At 38.8% G+C, this 18,723-nt stretch overlaps 1 protein-coding gene across 2 annotated transcripts in view; it reads left to right on the forward strand.

Moving 5' to 3' along the window:
• tmeff1b (transmembrane protein with EGF-like and two follistatin-like domains 1b) overlaps nt 1-17,609 on the forward strand; it is a 169,785-nt gene extending 152,176 nt beyond the window's left edge. For both annotated transcript variants that reach the window (XM_066683732.1, XM_066683731.1), the window contains 6 exons: nt 36-135; nt 12,353-12,501; nt 12,719-12,775; nt 13,016-13,136; nt 15,511-15,672; nt 15,770-17,609. In XM_066683732.1, the coding sequence (XP_066539829.1) occupies nt 36-135; nt 12,353-12,501; nt 12,719-12,775; nt 13,016-13,136; nt 15,511-15,672; nt 15,770-15,854 (674 nt within the window). In that variant the 3' untranslated portion in view covers nt 15,855-17,609. The remainder of the gene's footprint in view (nt 1-35; nt 136-12,352; nt 12,502-12,718; nt 12,776-13,015; nt 13,137-15,510; nt 15,673-15,769) is intronic.
• The last annotated feature ends 1,114 nt before the right edge of the window (nt 17,610-18,723 follow it).

Raw genomic sequence — 18,723 nt, forward strand, 5'->3', positions numbered from 1 at the left:
GCCTGTTTTCATGTATACACAATTCTTTCTTGCAGACGATGAGGGATCAGGCACAGAGTTGGGAAAAAAACTCAGTAAATGTAGCAGCTGCAAGTTTGGTGCTGAATGTGATGAAGATGCGGAGGGTGAAGACTCGTAAGTAACTGATGTTTTACCTGTTGTTTTTTTCATATTTATATTGATATATTATATATTTTACAATCGGCGATTTTATTTATTAGGAGAAACTTTTATCTGACGCCTTTGTTGGGGGAGATTGAAATATATGTCTCAATCCCAGCCTAGATTCCAATAAGGCTCCTTTGTGACAACATTGCAAAGTACTGCAATTATGATGGAGTTGGGCGTACTGGATTACTGGCAAGATTTTACTCAAGGACAAATATAAATATATATTTTATGTGTTATACTTGGGGAGCTGGAACTGGCAATGATCAAATATGTTTGGCATTGTGATATCTGCATATACACACACACACACACTAAATTTCTAAAATTCTAAATTTGTGTACATGTGACCTCATTTACAGAATGATTGTGTGCTTGGTGAGTACAGAAATGATAGAGATATTTATTTAAAAAGCATATTTTTAAAAAGGGTGTTCAAAACTTTTGTGGTGGCACAAAATTATGATAGAAAATAAGACAGCTCTTGAGTCTCTGAGTCGGCATCAAGTGAGATAGCAATTTTTTATTAACGTGAGAGAGGAACGCTGTTTACATCTCTCTGCTGACCATTTTTGAGCAGCGTCTTTTATACCTGGAAAACCCTTTGAAGTTCACCATCTGTTCACTCTTTTACATTTCAATCATCTTTCAATGTATCCTGTTCCCAAAACTCTTGAGTTTCCCACCATTTGTTTTCCACTCTCTCCTGTATTTCTAACACCTTTCCAGACGTGCCCTGTGCCTCCCCCTCTACCTCCTTGGTCTGGAGACAAAGGGAGTTGATTGAAGGGATGTTATTTGAAACAAACACACACATAAGTCTGCTGTCTTACACAGAGAATTAGGAATAAAACAATTTCAGTTTACACAAGCATACGTGGCCTTTGCTGATTAAAAATATCTCTATTGATTATGAATCATTTCTATAAACACATTTCCATCACACTTTTTACCCATTAAAATTATACATGAAAAACCATTGACCTCATTTACTTAACATACTGTCAGGAACACGGAGCGGACTGACTGAGGGCGGACGCACTCGCTAAAACACAGTAAACGTTTATTAAAGGAACATAACAAACAAAGAGACTTTTGACAGAAGGTAAGCAAGCTAAACTGGACACTACGAAATACACAGGGCAAACGGGACAGACAGACAACAAAGCGAAACAACGACCAAGGAAATGAAACGACGACGGGGGAAACTTCGGAGACAGACATAACACGACCGACTTGACATATAACAAAGGTGAAATGTTCGACAAACAGGACGTGAGACTAGAGGGCTTAAATGCTTGACACAAACGAGACACACCTGGACAGATAACGAGGGGACAGGTTAACAAATGACAGACGAGGAGGCGGGACAAAGGTGGGACTAGAATAATAATAAACATAGCCATGTGCTAAAACAGCACATGACCGGGGAAAACAGACATGACGAGACGAGGGCGTGACACATACAAACCCATTTCAAGAACAAAATGTTGGAATACAAGTTACAAAATGTTGGAATACAAGTTACAAAATGTTTGTTGTGATATCTGTGTAATAACAAACATAGCCATGTGCTAAACAGCACATGACTGGGGAAAACAGACATGACGAGACGAGGGCGTGACAGATGCCCTCCCCGAACGCGCAACTCCCGGGGCGCGTACACCTAAACCCCCCAGGAGCTGGCACGGGAGAGGGCAAGGAAAACAAGACAGACTAAGACAAGACCAGGAACCATGGGAGACAGGACTCAGGACAGGACGGGGACAGACACAGGAGCTGGGGACACGACAGGACCGAATATCTGACACGGGACATGGGACATGACAGGTGACTGACAAAGGGGGGCAGCAAGAGACTGGAACGGACTGGACAGGACGGGAGTGGACACATGAGACTTGACAGGACACTGGTGTTGCACATTGGACAGAGACAGGGGGACCTGCGACGTCGTCCACAGAGGCAGGGGGACCTGCGACGTCGTCCACAGAGGCAGGGGGACCTGCGACGTCGTCCACGGAGGCAGGGGGACCTGCGACGTCGTCCACGGAGGCAGGGGGACCTGCGACGTCGTCCACGGAGGCAGGGGGACCTGCGACGTCGTCCACGGAGGCCTTATATGGGTCGAACATTCTGTCAGGAACACAGAGCGGACTGACTGAGGGCGGACGCACTCGCTAAAACACAGTAAATGTTTATTAAAGGAACATAACAAAACAAAGAGACTTTTGACAGAAGGTAAACAAGCTAAACTGGACACTACGAAATACACAGGGCAAACGGGATAGACAGACAACAAAGCGAAACAATGACCAAGGAAATGAAACGATGACGGGGGAAACTTCAGATAGATAACAGACAGATAACACGACCGACTTGACATATAACAAAGGTGAAATGTTCGACAAACAGGACGTGAGACAAGAGGGCTTAAATGCTTGACACAAACGAGACACATCTGGACAGATAACAAGAGGACAGGTTAACAAATGACAGACGAGGAGGCGGGACAAAGGTGGGACTAGAATAATAATAAACATAGCCATGTGCTAAAACAGCACATGACCGGGGAAAACAGACATGACGAGACGAGGGCGTGACACATACAAACCCATTTCAAGAACAAAATGTTGGAATACAAGTTACAAAATGTTTGTTGTGATATCTGTGTTACATTGGGATTTTAGCTAAAAAATAATTACAGAATAGGACAAGAAATGTGTTTTATATTTCTCGTAATTTGTCTTTATGGTGAACTGAGTCTTGGCTTTTGTTATGATATGTTAATAATGTTTCGTAGCCTAAATAATGGGCTCATCTGTGAATTATGAAGGTGGTGTCTAGAAGGGATACTTATTATCATATTAGGGAATTAACATGGTTGAAAATGTATTCATGATTTTTTTTTTTTCACAATTGAAAAAAGGAGTAAACCTTTTTAGTGTATTTTGATCTAGATTGCTCTCTGCCTATGACTTCACTCCTGCTTGACACTGAACATCTGGCTTTTTGTCTGTAGAACGTGTTCATGTGTGTAAGGAACAGACATTAACACACGTGATCAAACGTGTTGTTTCCGTGAGTTTCCTTTTTTTTTATGATGCACCATAGAAACATTAATTATTAAAAGTTTGTCTGTGAAACATACAGGTGCTGGTCATAAAATTAGAATATCATGAAAATGTTGATTTATTTCAGTAATTCAATTCAAAAAGTAAAACTTGTATATTATACTCATTCATTACACACAGACTGATATAGTTCAATTGTTTATTTCTTTTAATTTGATGATTATAACTGACAACTAATGAAAACCCCAAATTAAATATCTCAGAAAATTAGAATATTGTGAAAAAGGTTCAACATTGAAGACATCTGGTTCCACACTCTAATCAGCTAATTAATTCAAAACACCTGCAAAGGTCTTTAAATGATCTCTCAGTCTAGTTCTGTAGGCTACACAATCATTGGGAAGACTGTTGACTTGACAGTTGTTCAAAAGACAGTCATTGACACCTTACACAAGCAGAGCAAGGCACAAAAGGTCATTGCTAAAGAGGCTGGCTGTTCCCAGAGCTCTGTGTTCAAGCACATTAATAGAGAGGTGAAGGGAATCTTTGTGTTAGAAAAAAGTGTACAAGCAATAGGGATAACATCACCCTGGAGAGGATTATGAAACAAAATCCATTCAAAAATGTGGGGGATATTCACAAAGACTGGACTGCAGCTTAACCACCACCATACAGACGTATGCAAGACATGGGTTTCAGTGTCGCATTGCTTGTGTAAAGCCACTCTTGAACAACAGAGAGCATCAGAAGCGTCTTGCCCCTGGGCTAGAGACAAAAAGGACTGGACTGCTACTGAGTTGTGCAAAGTTATGTTCTCTGATGAAAGAAAAATTTGCATTTCCTTTGAAAATCAAGGTCCCAGAGTCTGGAGGAAGAGAGCAGAGGCACAGAATCCACGTTGCTTGAGGTTCGGTGTAAAGTTTCCACAGTCAGTGATGGTTTGGGGTGCCATGTCATCTGCTGGTGTTGGTCCACTGTGTTTTCTGAGGTCGAAGGTCAACGCAGCCGTCTACCAGGAAGTTTTAGAGCACTTCACTTCCTGCTGCTGACCAACTTTATGGAGATGCAGATTTCATTTTCCAGCAGGACTTGGCACCTGCACACAGTGCCAAAGCTACCAGTACCTGGTTTAAGGACCATGGTATTCCTGTCCTTAATTGACCAGCAACCTCACCTGACCTTAACCCCATAGAAAATTTAGCACCTATGTAGAATACATAGCAGAAGCACTTTTCAGACAAAGAGGATTTTAAGATTTAATTGACAATGGATCAAATTATCGCATAAAACCTATAGCATAACTACAATAATAAATATAATAATGATAAATATAATTATTATGATTATTCATGTTGATCATGCAATATAATTGTAAGCACATGTCTGAATAAATGGAAGGCAAACCTTTGCAACACCTGTTTGCACAAAATTTCATTCAGGGGAGCAAAATCAATCAAAAAACTAGCCTTCACAAAAATGTTTTAAAACATTTAAGGATCCTAAAAGGACAGTTCTAGGAAACATAATTATGGTATGGCTGTGGAATGAAATACAGTACAAAAAATTATATTTTTAATGGGTTGCCTTGGCCAAAGGGCCGGTGGTTGATTCTTCCAATGTTAATTTATAATTTGTAGTTATTCAGTGCATGCAGCTCTTCCACAATCTTTCAGCTGTGAAACTAACACATTCACTTACTGATCAAAAAGTATTTTTGAAAATTGCACAAGGAAAATAAGCTAATGATTTTGTTTTTCAAGCACGTTAAATGGATGTTAAAATAATAAATAACACAGTGCTGTTATAAATTTATTCATTTATTGTTTATATAATTTTTATATATTGTATCTGAAACGGATTTGTCAGCAAAATAAATTGTTATTGTAATGTTAGTTTATGTAAATTTCATAAACCATTATATTAATAGTATAATAATTCAGTGTTGTTATTGATTTATTTTAAATAAAACCTTTATATAACTAATGTCATTTTAGGGGCATTGTTAGTAATACAGAAGTGTATGCAGCAAATAAAATAAAGACTTATTCTGAAAGGTGCACAGAAGACACACAACGTGTTTGAGTATTTCTGAGGTGTGCTCTGCCGAGTACTATTAATTGGTGTCAAGTTTTAGTCATATGGGCTATGTTGTGGTCTTATATGCAGCTGCAAATTTTCATAAATGTTTACAATGTATTTTTGATATATATCAGCACCTTTGAAAATAGTTTTCTGGGAAGTCCATGTTTAGAGTCAATTCCTCTTTGGGAACAAACTTTTTTAGGTAGATGAAATTTTTTAAATATCAAGGCATTCAGATAACCTCAGACATGGCTGAACAGCCTCAAACTAACCAAAAACATCACAGTTGTATTTGAATGTCAATTTTACAAAAAAAAAAAATAAATAAATAAATAAATATTAAAAAGGTTTACATTTTTTATTATGTATTTATATATCGTGTATTTCTCCCAGCCAAAATGTATATATGGATACATGCAGATACTTATTGTCTTATAAAATGAGTAATAGTGGTAATAATTAAAAAATATAGCTGCAAGCTGCAATTTACAGGCTCCTTGCAGTCTGTGTAAATTTTGCTTACATTTACAAGTAGGCCTTATATGCCATTGCAAATTTGTTGGATATTTTTGTATAGGCAGCATTTCTGAGTATGATCTCTCTGTGGGATTTTGTCAGTGTTTGTGGAGAAGCAGAGAGTAGAGTGTGATAAAGTTGGGATCATTGTAAGTGTGAGCTCTGTGGGCCTCAGTCTCTGTGTGTGGAGACGCAGAGAGAGTAGAGGGAAGAGGAATGGTGTGTGTAGGATTTCTTGGCACCTGTTATTCTGTGTGGAGAAGCAGCAGAGGGGAGAGAGGGGGAAGTGACATTTGTTCATAAAATATTTTATGGTTAGAATTTATTGGGGAGATGTGGAAATTTTGTAACTTTTTTTTTTAACATGTTGCCTTTATTCCCCGTGTACATGTGGTTTTTCTCTGGGTGCTCCAGTTTCCTCCCTCAGCCCAAAAAGATGTTGGTAGGTGGATTGGTAACACTAAAGTGTCCATATGTGTGAGTTTGGGGATAAATGTGTGAGTGTCACACTGTGAAGGTGCCCCCTCCAGAGTTTGCTCCTGCCTTGTGCCCAGTGATTCCGGGTAGGCTCTAGACTCACTGCGAACCTGAACTGGAAAAGCAGTTACAGACAACAAATGAATGAATGAATGTTGTCTTTATGTTGTCTGTCTGTTACTACATTACCTGTAACTTGTAAGCTTCTTTGGATTCTTGAAAATGTATAAATGTAATGTATTATTATTATTATCTTACACAAGAGAAGATGTAAAATATCCTATGTCAATACTTTGGAGCTTTACATAGGGCCCACCCCACTCTCCTACTACCTGCAGCCACAAAAAATCCTGTTATCACCCATTGTTCTTACACAGGCTGCTGTGGTCTTTTATGATCCCATCAGCAACCAGCTACATCTAGTAACATTTAGTAGGTGTACTAGTTTCCTACACATACCCACAAAGGTTGCTGTGGCCGTTAATTATCTAATCAGCAACCTTTAATTTTACTCACTGAGCCCAGCCCATAAGTACCAAAACCACCCACTGCATCACTAGCTCTTCACAGGGGTCATCAAGTAAGCTCCTCCCCTTGTCAGTGTTTGGCTGAATGAAGCCCATGACACCTTCAGAAGGCTCAACAGTGAAGTCTGTCGTCCCAGACCCACCCCTCTCCAAGCTAGCTTTACAGTCCTACTTTACCCTTAACCATCAACAACCATAAATTCACACTGGCGTCCACACTAGCCCCGCTGGCACCATTAAATCAAATCAAATCAAATTTATTTGTATAGCGCTTTTCACAACTGATGTTGTCACAAAGCAGCTTCACAGAATTCCAGTAAGACAAAGATTTGACATGAAATGTAAAAAAAAAAATGTAAAACCCTCAAGTGAGCAAGCCAAGGGTGACAGTGGCAAGGAAAAACTCCCCCAGCTGAGGAAGAAACCTTGGGAGGAACCAAGGCTCACCTATCCTCCTCTGGTCAACCTACTGGTAATAATAGTTAGTAGTCCGTGAGAACTTCAGTGTAGGGGCAGCTTCAAGTTAAAGCATTCTCAGTGCCACCAGTTCCATGTTTTTACTTGCGTTTTTACCAAATCTTTACTTGCTACATCACCACAACCACCATCACCAACAACCACAACAGCACCTCTACAGTGTATTTCCCTAACTAATCTGTGTTCTCCTTATCCACAACCACTGACTAGACCTTTCAGCTGTTTCTGATAACTCCTTCACAGCTGCCCTTATTTTCCAGTGCCTGATGCCAAACTGCACAAGCAGGGATGTGGCAGAGCTGGCTACAAATTTCTTAACACCTAACTCCATCGGTCTTACCTGTGCCTGTCACCTGTGGCATTGGAAAGACGTCATAACTTGCTTCCAGCAAAAACTTAATACAACTTGTCTCCCTCACCCACAGCTCTTGCCATGTGACCTTACACTTCTCAAGATTCTCCCAGCTAAGCCACTGGCCTTGTTTTGCCTATGATGCTGCTGTTGTGCACCGCGCCTCCTCTTCCTGCTTGCAAATAAAACTAGTCAACATTAACCTTCTCTCTGGTGATGTGGCCTTACCAAAGGCTTTCCATGTATCACCTGATGGGCCTGTACTTCCACATTACACTTGGCCAATCACATCCCTTAGCTACAATGAGCTCCTGGCTACCTGCACCATCATTTGCGGATTCCACTTTTTGTAACTAGTGCTGCTGCCTATACCACTGCATCCTTAGATCCTGAAAAACTCATCTTGTGCCTCAACTTCCTCAAATAAATTCCTCAACTTGTGTGGTAGCTCCAATACCCCTCACCCATACCATGCCACACTACTTAAACCATGTGCCACTTCCTTACAGCCTTGTTCATAACCCTTTCTATCCTCTCTACTTCAATGGCCATCTACTATGAGGCAGTGAGCCAAACTGCAAATACCACATTTTCAACTTCCCTGGCAAACATGGACTATCAATGATATTAATAGCCTTCACCAATTCAGCCTTTAGTCCCTCCACTTGTTCGTTATCATTTAGCACTGCACTATACTATCTACCTAAACTTTTCACTGGTCTCACCACTACCTTAGGGAACATTTCTCCATTTCACATCACAACATTTTCTTGCACATATTTTTTTTTGACAATCAACATACTTCTAGACTTGCTCTGTGTAACTTTCAGCCTAGTCAACCGTAGATTATCATTCAACTTCCCCAGCAACCACCGTGTGCAAGGCCCAATAGTCGTCATTCTTCCATGTGTGCCCTAATTTGGGGAAGCTGAAAACCATCATGCAAGCTCTCACTGCCTACAACCCACTTAGAGGCCCTAATTATTACCTTCATTGCCATTGTAAATGCTAATGGTGAAATATACCTAAATTTTAATCTCTGCCATGATGTAACAAATTCCCCCGTACTAAAACAAATCTGAATATCCTCAAAATATGTACTCAGTGCCCTGGAGGTGGTTCATGACTGAGTACAGCAAGAGTGTATATTTCAGCTTTGGGATTTTGAATATCATGTGCTGAATATCATGTGCTGAATATCATGCATATAAACACTATTGCTGAATAGCTTTGATGTTTAATTAATTTTGTCTTTAATACTTTATGAACAGTTCTTTTTTTCTTGAACTGCATACTGGTTAGAACAATTTTTGTCACGTTACCTGTTTTTCTATATTTTTATTATTGTTTTTTTATTATTATTAATAATAATAATAATAATAATAATAATAATTAATGATTGTTAATAATGATTGATTATTTTTTAATTAATCATTCACATTTCCTCACAATATGCAAAAATGACAGTGGACAAGCAAAAGTTTGATGCATCTTTATAGAATTTGTATTAATTAAAGGAGCCGGAAAGGAGTCTCTCTCACTCTTTATTGTCTGTCATCTTTGTCTTTTCTCCAACCTCCTGTAAAACAAAATGCATGTATGACATTTGTTAAAAAACAGATTAACTCTGATCTTCAAAATAAAATGTGAGCATTTAAATCATACAACAGTGACTGTGGAAAAGGGAAGGCTCACTGCGTTAGTACATTAGTAGTTACAGGCTTCTGAACTAGAGTACTATCTATACTGATCAAGTACTCATAAATAATATTTTACAAATAAACATAAATAAACACTATTTACCTCAGATCAGTATCTGGTAATGAGAGACAAACAGGGTTGTTTTCACAGTAAAATATTTCATGTTTTGTTTTAGAAAGAAACATAACCTCAATTTCTACGTTGATATCATCTGATGTTGCAGGTATTTCAGGTTTAAAAAAAGTAAAAGTAAAGTAAAAAAGAATTCATGTTTTTGTAAAGTTACTCACTCTAACTGTGTGTTCACACTAGCAGACAACAAAGCAAAAAGCGTACAGTCATTTCCTATGAAAGTATACAATTTGTAGCCATGATTCAGAAATGAGAGACAAGCAACATGGCAATAGTTAGTAGTCCATGAGAACTTCAGTGTAGGGGCAGCTTCAAGTTGCTTTTGATTTTCTCAACTTTATGCAAATGAGTTATAACTTGGTGAAGCAACATCCTAAATGATTGGCTGCAAGAAATTGGGTCCAAAGTTCGCCTAGTTTGTGCTCTCTGAAATTTTTGTTCCTTCCTGCATTTACCAGTTGGAAACTGGACTTGTACACAAACTCGCACTCAGTGCGCACGCCCAAAAGTCATGGTGCACAAACATCAGAGCTTTTTTTTTTTTTGTTTGCAAGTTTTACATTTGAGATTAATTTGGTGTAATTGTTTTTGGCACAAATCTGATTCCATAGTCGCACAACACGCCTCGTTTGCTGCAGATGTTCACTTACAACGAAAGGTCATATATGAGTGTGATTGCTAATATTTATGCACATTCCACCTCCCTGCCTTAACTTGCCTGCCCGGCCACCACACACCCTTGTGTCAGGATTGTAGGGGCGGACTGACGGAGGCTGGCTTAATTAAAGGAGGCTAAAACAAAGTGAACTCTTTTATTTACACAGCGAAATATACCAAAACAAAGACAGACTAGGGCAAAAACAAAATGAGGAACAAACGAGACAGACTAGGGAGCAACATGATGGCGGTGGAAACAACAACAGAGGAAACAAATGTCTGACAAACAGGGACAAAGAACAAAGGGACTTATATACACACAAGGACACCTGAGACTGATAACAAGGGGCCAGGATTACAAATGAGACACTGACGGGAACACTGAAGAGGAGGAGGAACAAAGGTGGGACTAGTGCAGAGACATGAACAATAACAAACAGAGCCATGTGCTAAGTGAACACATTGCGGGGAAAACAGACATGACAGGACTAGGGCATGACAGATGACTCCTCCTAAACGTGCAACTCCCGGGGCGCATACACCAAGAATAGGGACTGGAGAGGACTAGACAAGGTGGAAGTGGAGACACGAGACTGGACAGGAGCATGTGACTGGACAAGGGACAGGTGCTGGACATTAGATTGGAAACAGGGACTGGACTGGAGACAGAACAGGTGACGGGACTGAGGCTGGGTACAGGGAAAGGACAGGGGACTGGACTTGAGACAGGATAGGTGACAGGACTGAGGCTGGGTACTGGGACTGGACTCAAGGAAATAGGGAGGAAACAGGGACTGGAATGGAGACAAGGCAGGAGAAGAGACAGGTAATGAAACAGGAGACAAGACACTGGACTGAGACGGAAACTGGACAGGAATTGGCAGGGGAATAGGGACCAGGAAGTTCACAGGGACTGGCACAAACATGATGACAGGGACTGGGACAGAGACAAGAGCAGACACAGGTACAGGGACATGGACAGAAACAGGAACCAAGACAGGGACAGTCGGAGGGACAAAAACAATTGGGGAGTGCCCAGGACTGGAAAATGTCTGAGATGAGGTCCGAGAGGCCAGCCTGGGCACAGTTCTAGGGATCGGTCCTAAGGACACAAAGAGAAGTGGCCGAAGCCACAGTCACAGGAGCAGAAGTGGCCAAAGCCACAGTCACAGGAACAGACCTGCCTTGTTCACCGCCTTCACTGGAACCGGAGCGGCTGGAGGCGCCATGGAAACTGGAACAGCAGCAGTAAGCAGTCCTGCAATGACGTCCATGGAGGCAGGGACTTGTGCTGGAGCTGCTGAGGGTTTGGGAGGTTTGAGGGGCACACTCATGAGACAGTCCCTCAACCAAAGATCCGCAGGAGGTGTGCCCCTGTTAGGCTAACCGCACCAACCCTCAACGCCAAAATTTCCCCAGACCTGAGGGGGTAGTCCTCCAGCCAGGGGGAGACTCCAGCATGCTGCTATTGTCGGCTCCACCTCACACTGGAGCAGGCACCCTATCCATAATTCACCCCCTCATGTAGGCGCTGAGCCACTCTGGCATGTATCTGCTTGAGCTGACTACTCCATCTCAGAGCCTCCTCGGAAATATAGTATGTGTTCAATGCATTCTTTATTTGGTGGGACATCGCAGGGGCGGACTGACAGTGGCGGACGCACTTGCTAAAACACAGTGAAGTCTTTATTTACACAAATGAAATATACCAAAACAAAGACAGACAGACTCAGGCAAAAACAAAATGAGGAACAAACGAGACACAGACTAGGGAGCAACATGATGATGGTGGAAACTAATTGAAGGTGGGAACAACAACAGAGGAAACGAATGTCTGACAAACATGGACAAAGGGACTTGTATACACACAAGGACAACTGAGACTGATAACAAGGGGGCAGGATTACAAATGAGACACTGATGGGGACACTGACGAGAAGGAGGAACTAAGGCTGGACTAGGGCGGAGACATGAACAATAACAAACAGAGCCATGTGCAAGAGCACATGGCGGGGAAAACAAACATGACAGGATAAGGGCGTGACACCTTGCGTTCCATTATCCAACATGCATTTTTCAAACTCTCAAATATGATGAGGGTTTAAGTACATTTTTATGATAATAAGCATTTAGTACTTTGTTGGATTTGCACAGGGTAAACCCATTTCTCATTCATTTTTATTGTTTTGCAGGTGTTCATGTAAAATTGACTGTAGTGGACATAACGAAAATCCAGTGTGCGGTACAGATGGAAACTCGTACAACAACCCATGCCTTGTACGGGAGGCTTCATGTTTAAAACAGGAGCAGATAGATGTTAAACACCTAGGAAGGTGCCCAGGTAAGATCATGTTTTGTTATTCAGTGTTTTTAATAGTTTAAAATGTTTGCTGAATTTTATTTTTATTTTCTTTCTTTTGCTATTTTAAATAAATATTCACCCATCCAATTTATGATGTCAAATACACAGTTGTAATGCACCTATTGTGACCATTTTGTGCTTCTATTTGTGCAACTGGCTGTTTCTTATTATTGACTAATGGCATGTCATTCTTCAGATAAAGACAAAGGAAAAAAGGCTGATGATGTTCTGCCCTACAAGCCTGATTTTTTTGGTAAAAACTATTAATCATTTTTGTCAGAGTGATTAACGTACAGTAAATATGGTTTATTTAACAAATCTGTAGGGTATATGGATATTAACTTGATAACTTGTTTTTAGTTTTAACTGAGTGTCACTGCTGTAGTACTGTAAAAGCCTATTAAAACAAATGAATATCAACTGTTTAATATATGTTAATATTGACATATATTGATTGATATTGATTGATTGATTTTATCATGCATCTTTTTAGACACAGCAGATGCAGCAGAAGGAAAAGGATATGGTTGGATTCCAGTTCCCTGTACAGATGATTATGTCAACTTTTGCGTTCATGGCCAATGTGAATTCAAATATGGCATTGCCTCGTGTCGGTAAGCACTGATTTGGACTTGGGCTCTTAGATCTATTCAGGGATTTCTATATGGGGCACTGTGCCACAATATATTTAATTTTATTTTTTGTTCTTTGTGTGATTCCATAGAAGAACAAATTTATTTATTTTAAATCAATGTGCTTTATTAATTGTTACTTACTATTGTTATTTATACTATTAGCTAAGGCACAAATGCCTGCTCTGGCAAACCCTGTAAACTTAATTGCAAACCATTTTTCAAGGCTTCCTGCAGTGCTTTACAGCTAGATCGGCCGCCTTAACAACGTTGTCCCACACTTCCCCCCTCAACTAGATTTTGAAGTTTGTTCAGTTCCTTATCAAGGATTCTGTTGTGTTTGTGCATGGTATTATGCTATGTCCAGTGATCTGTGATAAATCAATACTTTGTAGAAAACACTCAATAATAAGAGATCCTTCAAAGTTCCAAAGTACTATGTGTGACTAGTTTAATGCACTATTCCTCAGTTTTCAATTACAAACTAGCATTCTGAAGTATAATCCCATGTTTAATATTAGCTGTGTGTAATCTCTAAGTTTCCCTGCGACTGTGTGTACACAAGGTCAGAGCATGTGCAGCCCATGCTTGTAAACAATGTTTTGAAACATTGATTTGAATTTGCACTCAATTCGTAAACTGATTCACTCAATAACAACTCTACACACACTTTTATAACACAGAACAATGACCTGTTCATTTCTTGAGCTTTGCTTCACAATGGGAGCACGCGTAGGGGCGGTTACAAGGTTGTTGTCCTTTTGTCCATCACCCCCCAGTCACAAACATGAACCGGTGAACCACAACCACTTCTTTCCTCATCTCCTTCATTCTCCACTCTCTTCTTTGGTGGCTTTGTTTTTCTCTCTTTTCTCAGTCACCTTTAATCTCTCTCTCTTTCTCCCCAATCCCACTCCTCAGCCCCTTCATTCATGTCATCTGTATCTATACAGAGAACTGCAGAGAACTACCCACAATATAATGTTATTTTGACAATTTGGAAAAATGTGTAAACATTTTAAGCAGGGCTAGTATATTTTATATTACAGAGCAATACATTTGATCAATTTTAGGGTAAAACCAGGGTTTGTACGGGTGCTTGAAATAATTGAAAATGCTTGAATATTAATATTGTATTTTCCAGATTTGAAAAGTGCTTTTATTTTGGATAAAGTGCTTGAAAATGCTTGTAATTGTAACTGTATTTCTTTCACAGCAGTTTGCTGTCTAACTGAATAGTTTGCTTATTAGATGAAGAAATAAAATCTGTCTCAGAGCCTAAAACAAATAATGCTTCCCTGAAAACAGTCAGAGAGAACTGTTTTAATGAGTACTGGCTAGAAAACAACAAATACAAATAACGGATAACATGAGAAGAAAACCCACAAGTAGCCCTCCTGAAAAAATGGCCTGCTTTTTACAATCGGAGGATGTGCACTCTGGAGTCACATGAAAGGTACATTGTAATGGAAAATTTTCAAGAACAAGTGAATGTTAATGTTGCTGTACACAGCTAGCTGGCGAATTGGCAAGCTTAATGATGAAGGCTAGGGGTGATACAATTGGGTAATGCTTTCCTACCAGTCTGATATTTTTCAGCACTAGGAAAAAAGGAATAGGCTTGCTCACTGTTCCTTTGCAAATTTCCACAGGTTTGGTGACATAGTTTTCTAAAGACTTCATTTAGAAGCCTTGGCCTAATGGTTAGAGGACCAGGCTTGGTGCTGGAACGTTGCTGGGTCAATCCCCAGGACCGGCAGGAACATCCATGGCTGAAGTGCCCTTGAGGGACCGAACCCACAAAAGCGCTGCTCTGGATGTGTGTTCAAGCCCCTAGTACACTAGTGTGTGTGTGTGTGTGTGTGTGTGTGTGTTCACTGCCACAGATGGGTTAAATGTGAAAGACGCATTTTGTTGTACGTTGTACAATGACATGTAATTGCACATTATCTACACATTATCTCTGCAACTCTCTCCCATCACACTTACAACTAACTCTCTGTTAAAATCCTATATTAAATCACAACTATTATAACATATTTGCTTCTTATTTTATTCATGTACTTTATTTGTCATTGTCATTTCTTTGACGTATTTTGTGAGCATCTTTTGGGTACTTGAATAGCACTATACATACATCATGTATAATGACGATAACCTTTACCGTGTATGTTGGTTCTTCACACTAACAGATCGTTCACAAAATATTTTCAAAAAAAATATTCAACAAATTTTTTATGGGAACCAAAAGATATTGGAATCACACAAATAACCTTTTCTGTCACATTAAGCATTGTGGCAATATCATAAACAAAACTTACAAAGTGTCTGAAGTAACTGTTGTGAATTCCTTCAGGTGTGATTCTGGATACACAGGGCCACAGTGTGAGGAGGCTGCTGATTTTAACATCCTGTATGTGGTGCCTAGTGGTCAAAAGTTGCACTACGTACTCATAGCTGCTATCATTGGAGCAGTGCAGATAGCCATTATTGTTGCTGTCGTCATGTGCATTACCAGGTTAGTGATGAATGATGCACTTAAATCAAGGACCACCCACAAGAATTGTGATCACATAGCAGTAGTCAACAATTTTCTTAATTCATTTTCTTTATAGGAAATGCCCCAAGAATAACCGTGGACGTCGACAAAAGCAAAACTTGGGACATTTTTCCTCAGACACCTCCTCCAGGATGATGTAGTTTGTTTTTGTTTGGCCTTTTATACTTTTTTGTATAAAGTGGATTACATTTATACGTATGTTTTCTTTTTTCATTGTTTTCTAATCTCTGGACAATAAGGTTATTCCTCAGTTATATTCTATTCTATTTTATTTGGATGGTGCCTTATGGTTTATTTTCTCTTGGACATTTTAGGAACATGTCAGTGGACAGCACTGCCAACTTAATGATCAATGCCAGCTCTTTGTGTACATTTTTTTTTTGTTGTTTAATATTTTGGTATCCATTTTTGGTAAATGTTAAATGTAACATGGACTGGATCACAGAAGCAGTTATTATCCTTTCTGCTAGAATGTGCTTCTTACAAGAAATATTTTTTTCAACTGCCTTCGGCCTGCCTCTCCTGCTATTTTATTTAGCAAATCAAATGCAGCTGAACACCAAATGCAATTGGTTCTGTAAGATATGTGCACCAACAAAATGACAACATTTAGAGTTTCTTTTTAAAAAAGGGCAATTCCGGAATATGGAAAGCAATGTGTTTGATTAGCTAACTGTGTCATGTGGAAATGTTTGTAGATTTTACATTCAAATGTAATTGGTGTTGTTATTGTGGACATGATCATTTTATTAATTTAATTATTGGTACTGCATATCGCATGAGCTGTGAAACTGTGTTCGGTGATGTAGATTTAATAGAATTAAATTCTCTAATGAATATATGTTTCTTTGTCTTTCTATACTTTAGAGTTGTTCTTGAACTAGCTATATTTTTAAGCATTTAGTGATGCTTTTGCACTAATCTATCCCAATTTATATTGAATGAAGATACAGTCCCTCTATTGAAAAATGAACTGATATTTCTTTTTCTGATTTCTTTACAAAAGTCTTACATACACCTTTCTCTCCATTAATTACTCATCCCATGTTTACTATACTAAAGAATACAGAATTAAAGAAGAACGTGTATTAAAGTAACTTAGCTGACCTAAAAGATTTATTTACAGGACCTAACTTGCCAAAATTTCATCCTCACTTTCATAACCAATGTACTGTCCTACAAATCAATTTCTATTTATACATTCTCTTGAAAATAAGTAACTGAAAGGCCACTATTAGGAAACTTATAAACAATCTCTGACTGTATTAGCCTACAATGCTGGTACAGTAAGATTTTGTAAGTTTTGTAGTTAGCATTTCTGCATAACCTCATGAATGTGGCAACACCAATGAGCAGTTTAGTTTATCTTCTCTTTTGTAGGGGATGGAACTCACTAAATTTGGAGTTGCATTTCTTTTATATGCTCAGATGCTAATTGAGAAAGGCGGCAATAGCTACATATTTCCAATTAAAGCCCCAAAATATGACCTTGATTTTAAACACACACACACCTACAGAGAAAATACGTCTGAAGTTACAAAAAATATTTTTACATTGAATTCCACCCAAACTTAAGAATGTTTTTTCATTCTCCTATAAAGTTAGTGTGGTGTATTTTGTTTGGAGATAAATATTTTTTTCTCTGGACAGCATCAATATTCATCAGCTGTATTGGGTGAAGTAAACATATTAACAGTGCTCAACATTAGTGTGACAAACTTGTCTTTAGACTTTAAAAATCCCTAGAAGTGCAGGGCCTGGTTGATATACTTCTACCAGTCATTTGATAGTAGCGACCAATGAAGGACATTTTTGCACATGGTGGTATTATGTAATTTAGGATTTTTACTTTTTTTAATCGTTCCTGTAAGGGAACCCACATGGGTGGCACTGTTTCTCATATTTGCACTGTGTTTGCTGTTCCTGTTTGCTGAGTTTGTTTGTAAAAAGCTGTTTTGCTTGTCTTTTTGTTTGGTTATTCTGTTATTTCTGTTCTGGTCACATATTAAACATCCATATATTGCTTCTACAAATTACTTCCATTCCATTTCCACTATTTCTCAGTATAATTTACTACAGAGTGCAAGGACTGTTCGCCTGCAGTAAAAGCTGGTGGTAATGACAAAAAAAAGTGGTTATTGAAAAGTATTCTACTGAATCATCAACAAGTATGCTACTGACAGTTTGTTGATAGTTTGTAGCACATCTACGGGAATAGCGATGATGTCTTGAGAATTAATTCTAAATTATCATTAAGAATATATCAGCAGACTGTTAGTTTAATTTATTTAACTCTCTACAGTCTTACTGCTAGTCAACAGATGTACTGTTAACAAGTTCTTCAAAATAAATTTTACCAAAATTATTTTTAGTGAGCTATAGGTTCACGTTTTGCTGTCAAATGAATGTCTAATTACTGTGGTGTGCACTATGTATTTGAATGATTGTTTTAGATTTGACTGATTATTAAAGGTACTATTTATTGACCACAACCTTGAAACACAAATGGAGTCAGCAAGATAACAGCTACAATAAACCATTAACTGCTTGTGCTTCTACAAATGGGAGTTTGAAACGTACAAAAATATACTTTTATCTCTGTGCATGTCTCATAGTGTGTGAAAGACATGAAATTTTTTTTAAATAAAACAAATCTTTCAGAGTTTTTTTTAGGTTATTTACAGGGAGTATGGCACTACCAAGCTCCTCTCTACTGACAGACAGATGAACAGAACAGTCTGAAGTAAACCCCTGCAGACACAGGGAGAACACACCATACTCCTCACACACTGTCATGCAGAGCTGAGATTTCACTTTCATTAATCTGTTTGTTTAGTACTTTTTCCTTTTATACATTTTTGCCTGTGTGTTTTTAAAATTAAACATAAAAAGAGTTATTTCTTTCTCAAAAAATCTTTGGATAATATTTTAATGCCTATGAAACAGGCAATGACAGACAGTTTTTTTTAGCCTTAGTTGATCACATTTTACTTTTTACACATAGAAAAA

This window comes from Hoplias malabaricus, chromosome 10 (assembly GCF_029633855.1).
Source record: "Hoplias malabaricus isolate fHopMal1 chromosome 10, fHopMal1.hap1, whole genome shotgun sequence".
NCBI classification, from domain to species: Eukaryota; Metazoa; Chordata; class Actinopteri; order Characiformes; family Erythrinidae; genus Hoplias; species Hoplias malabaricus.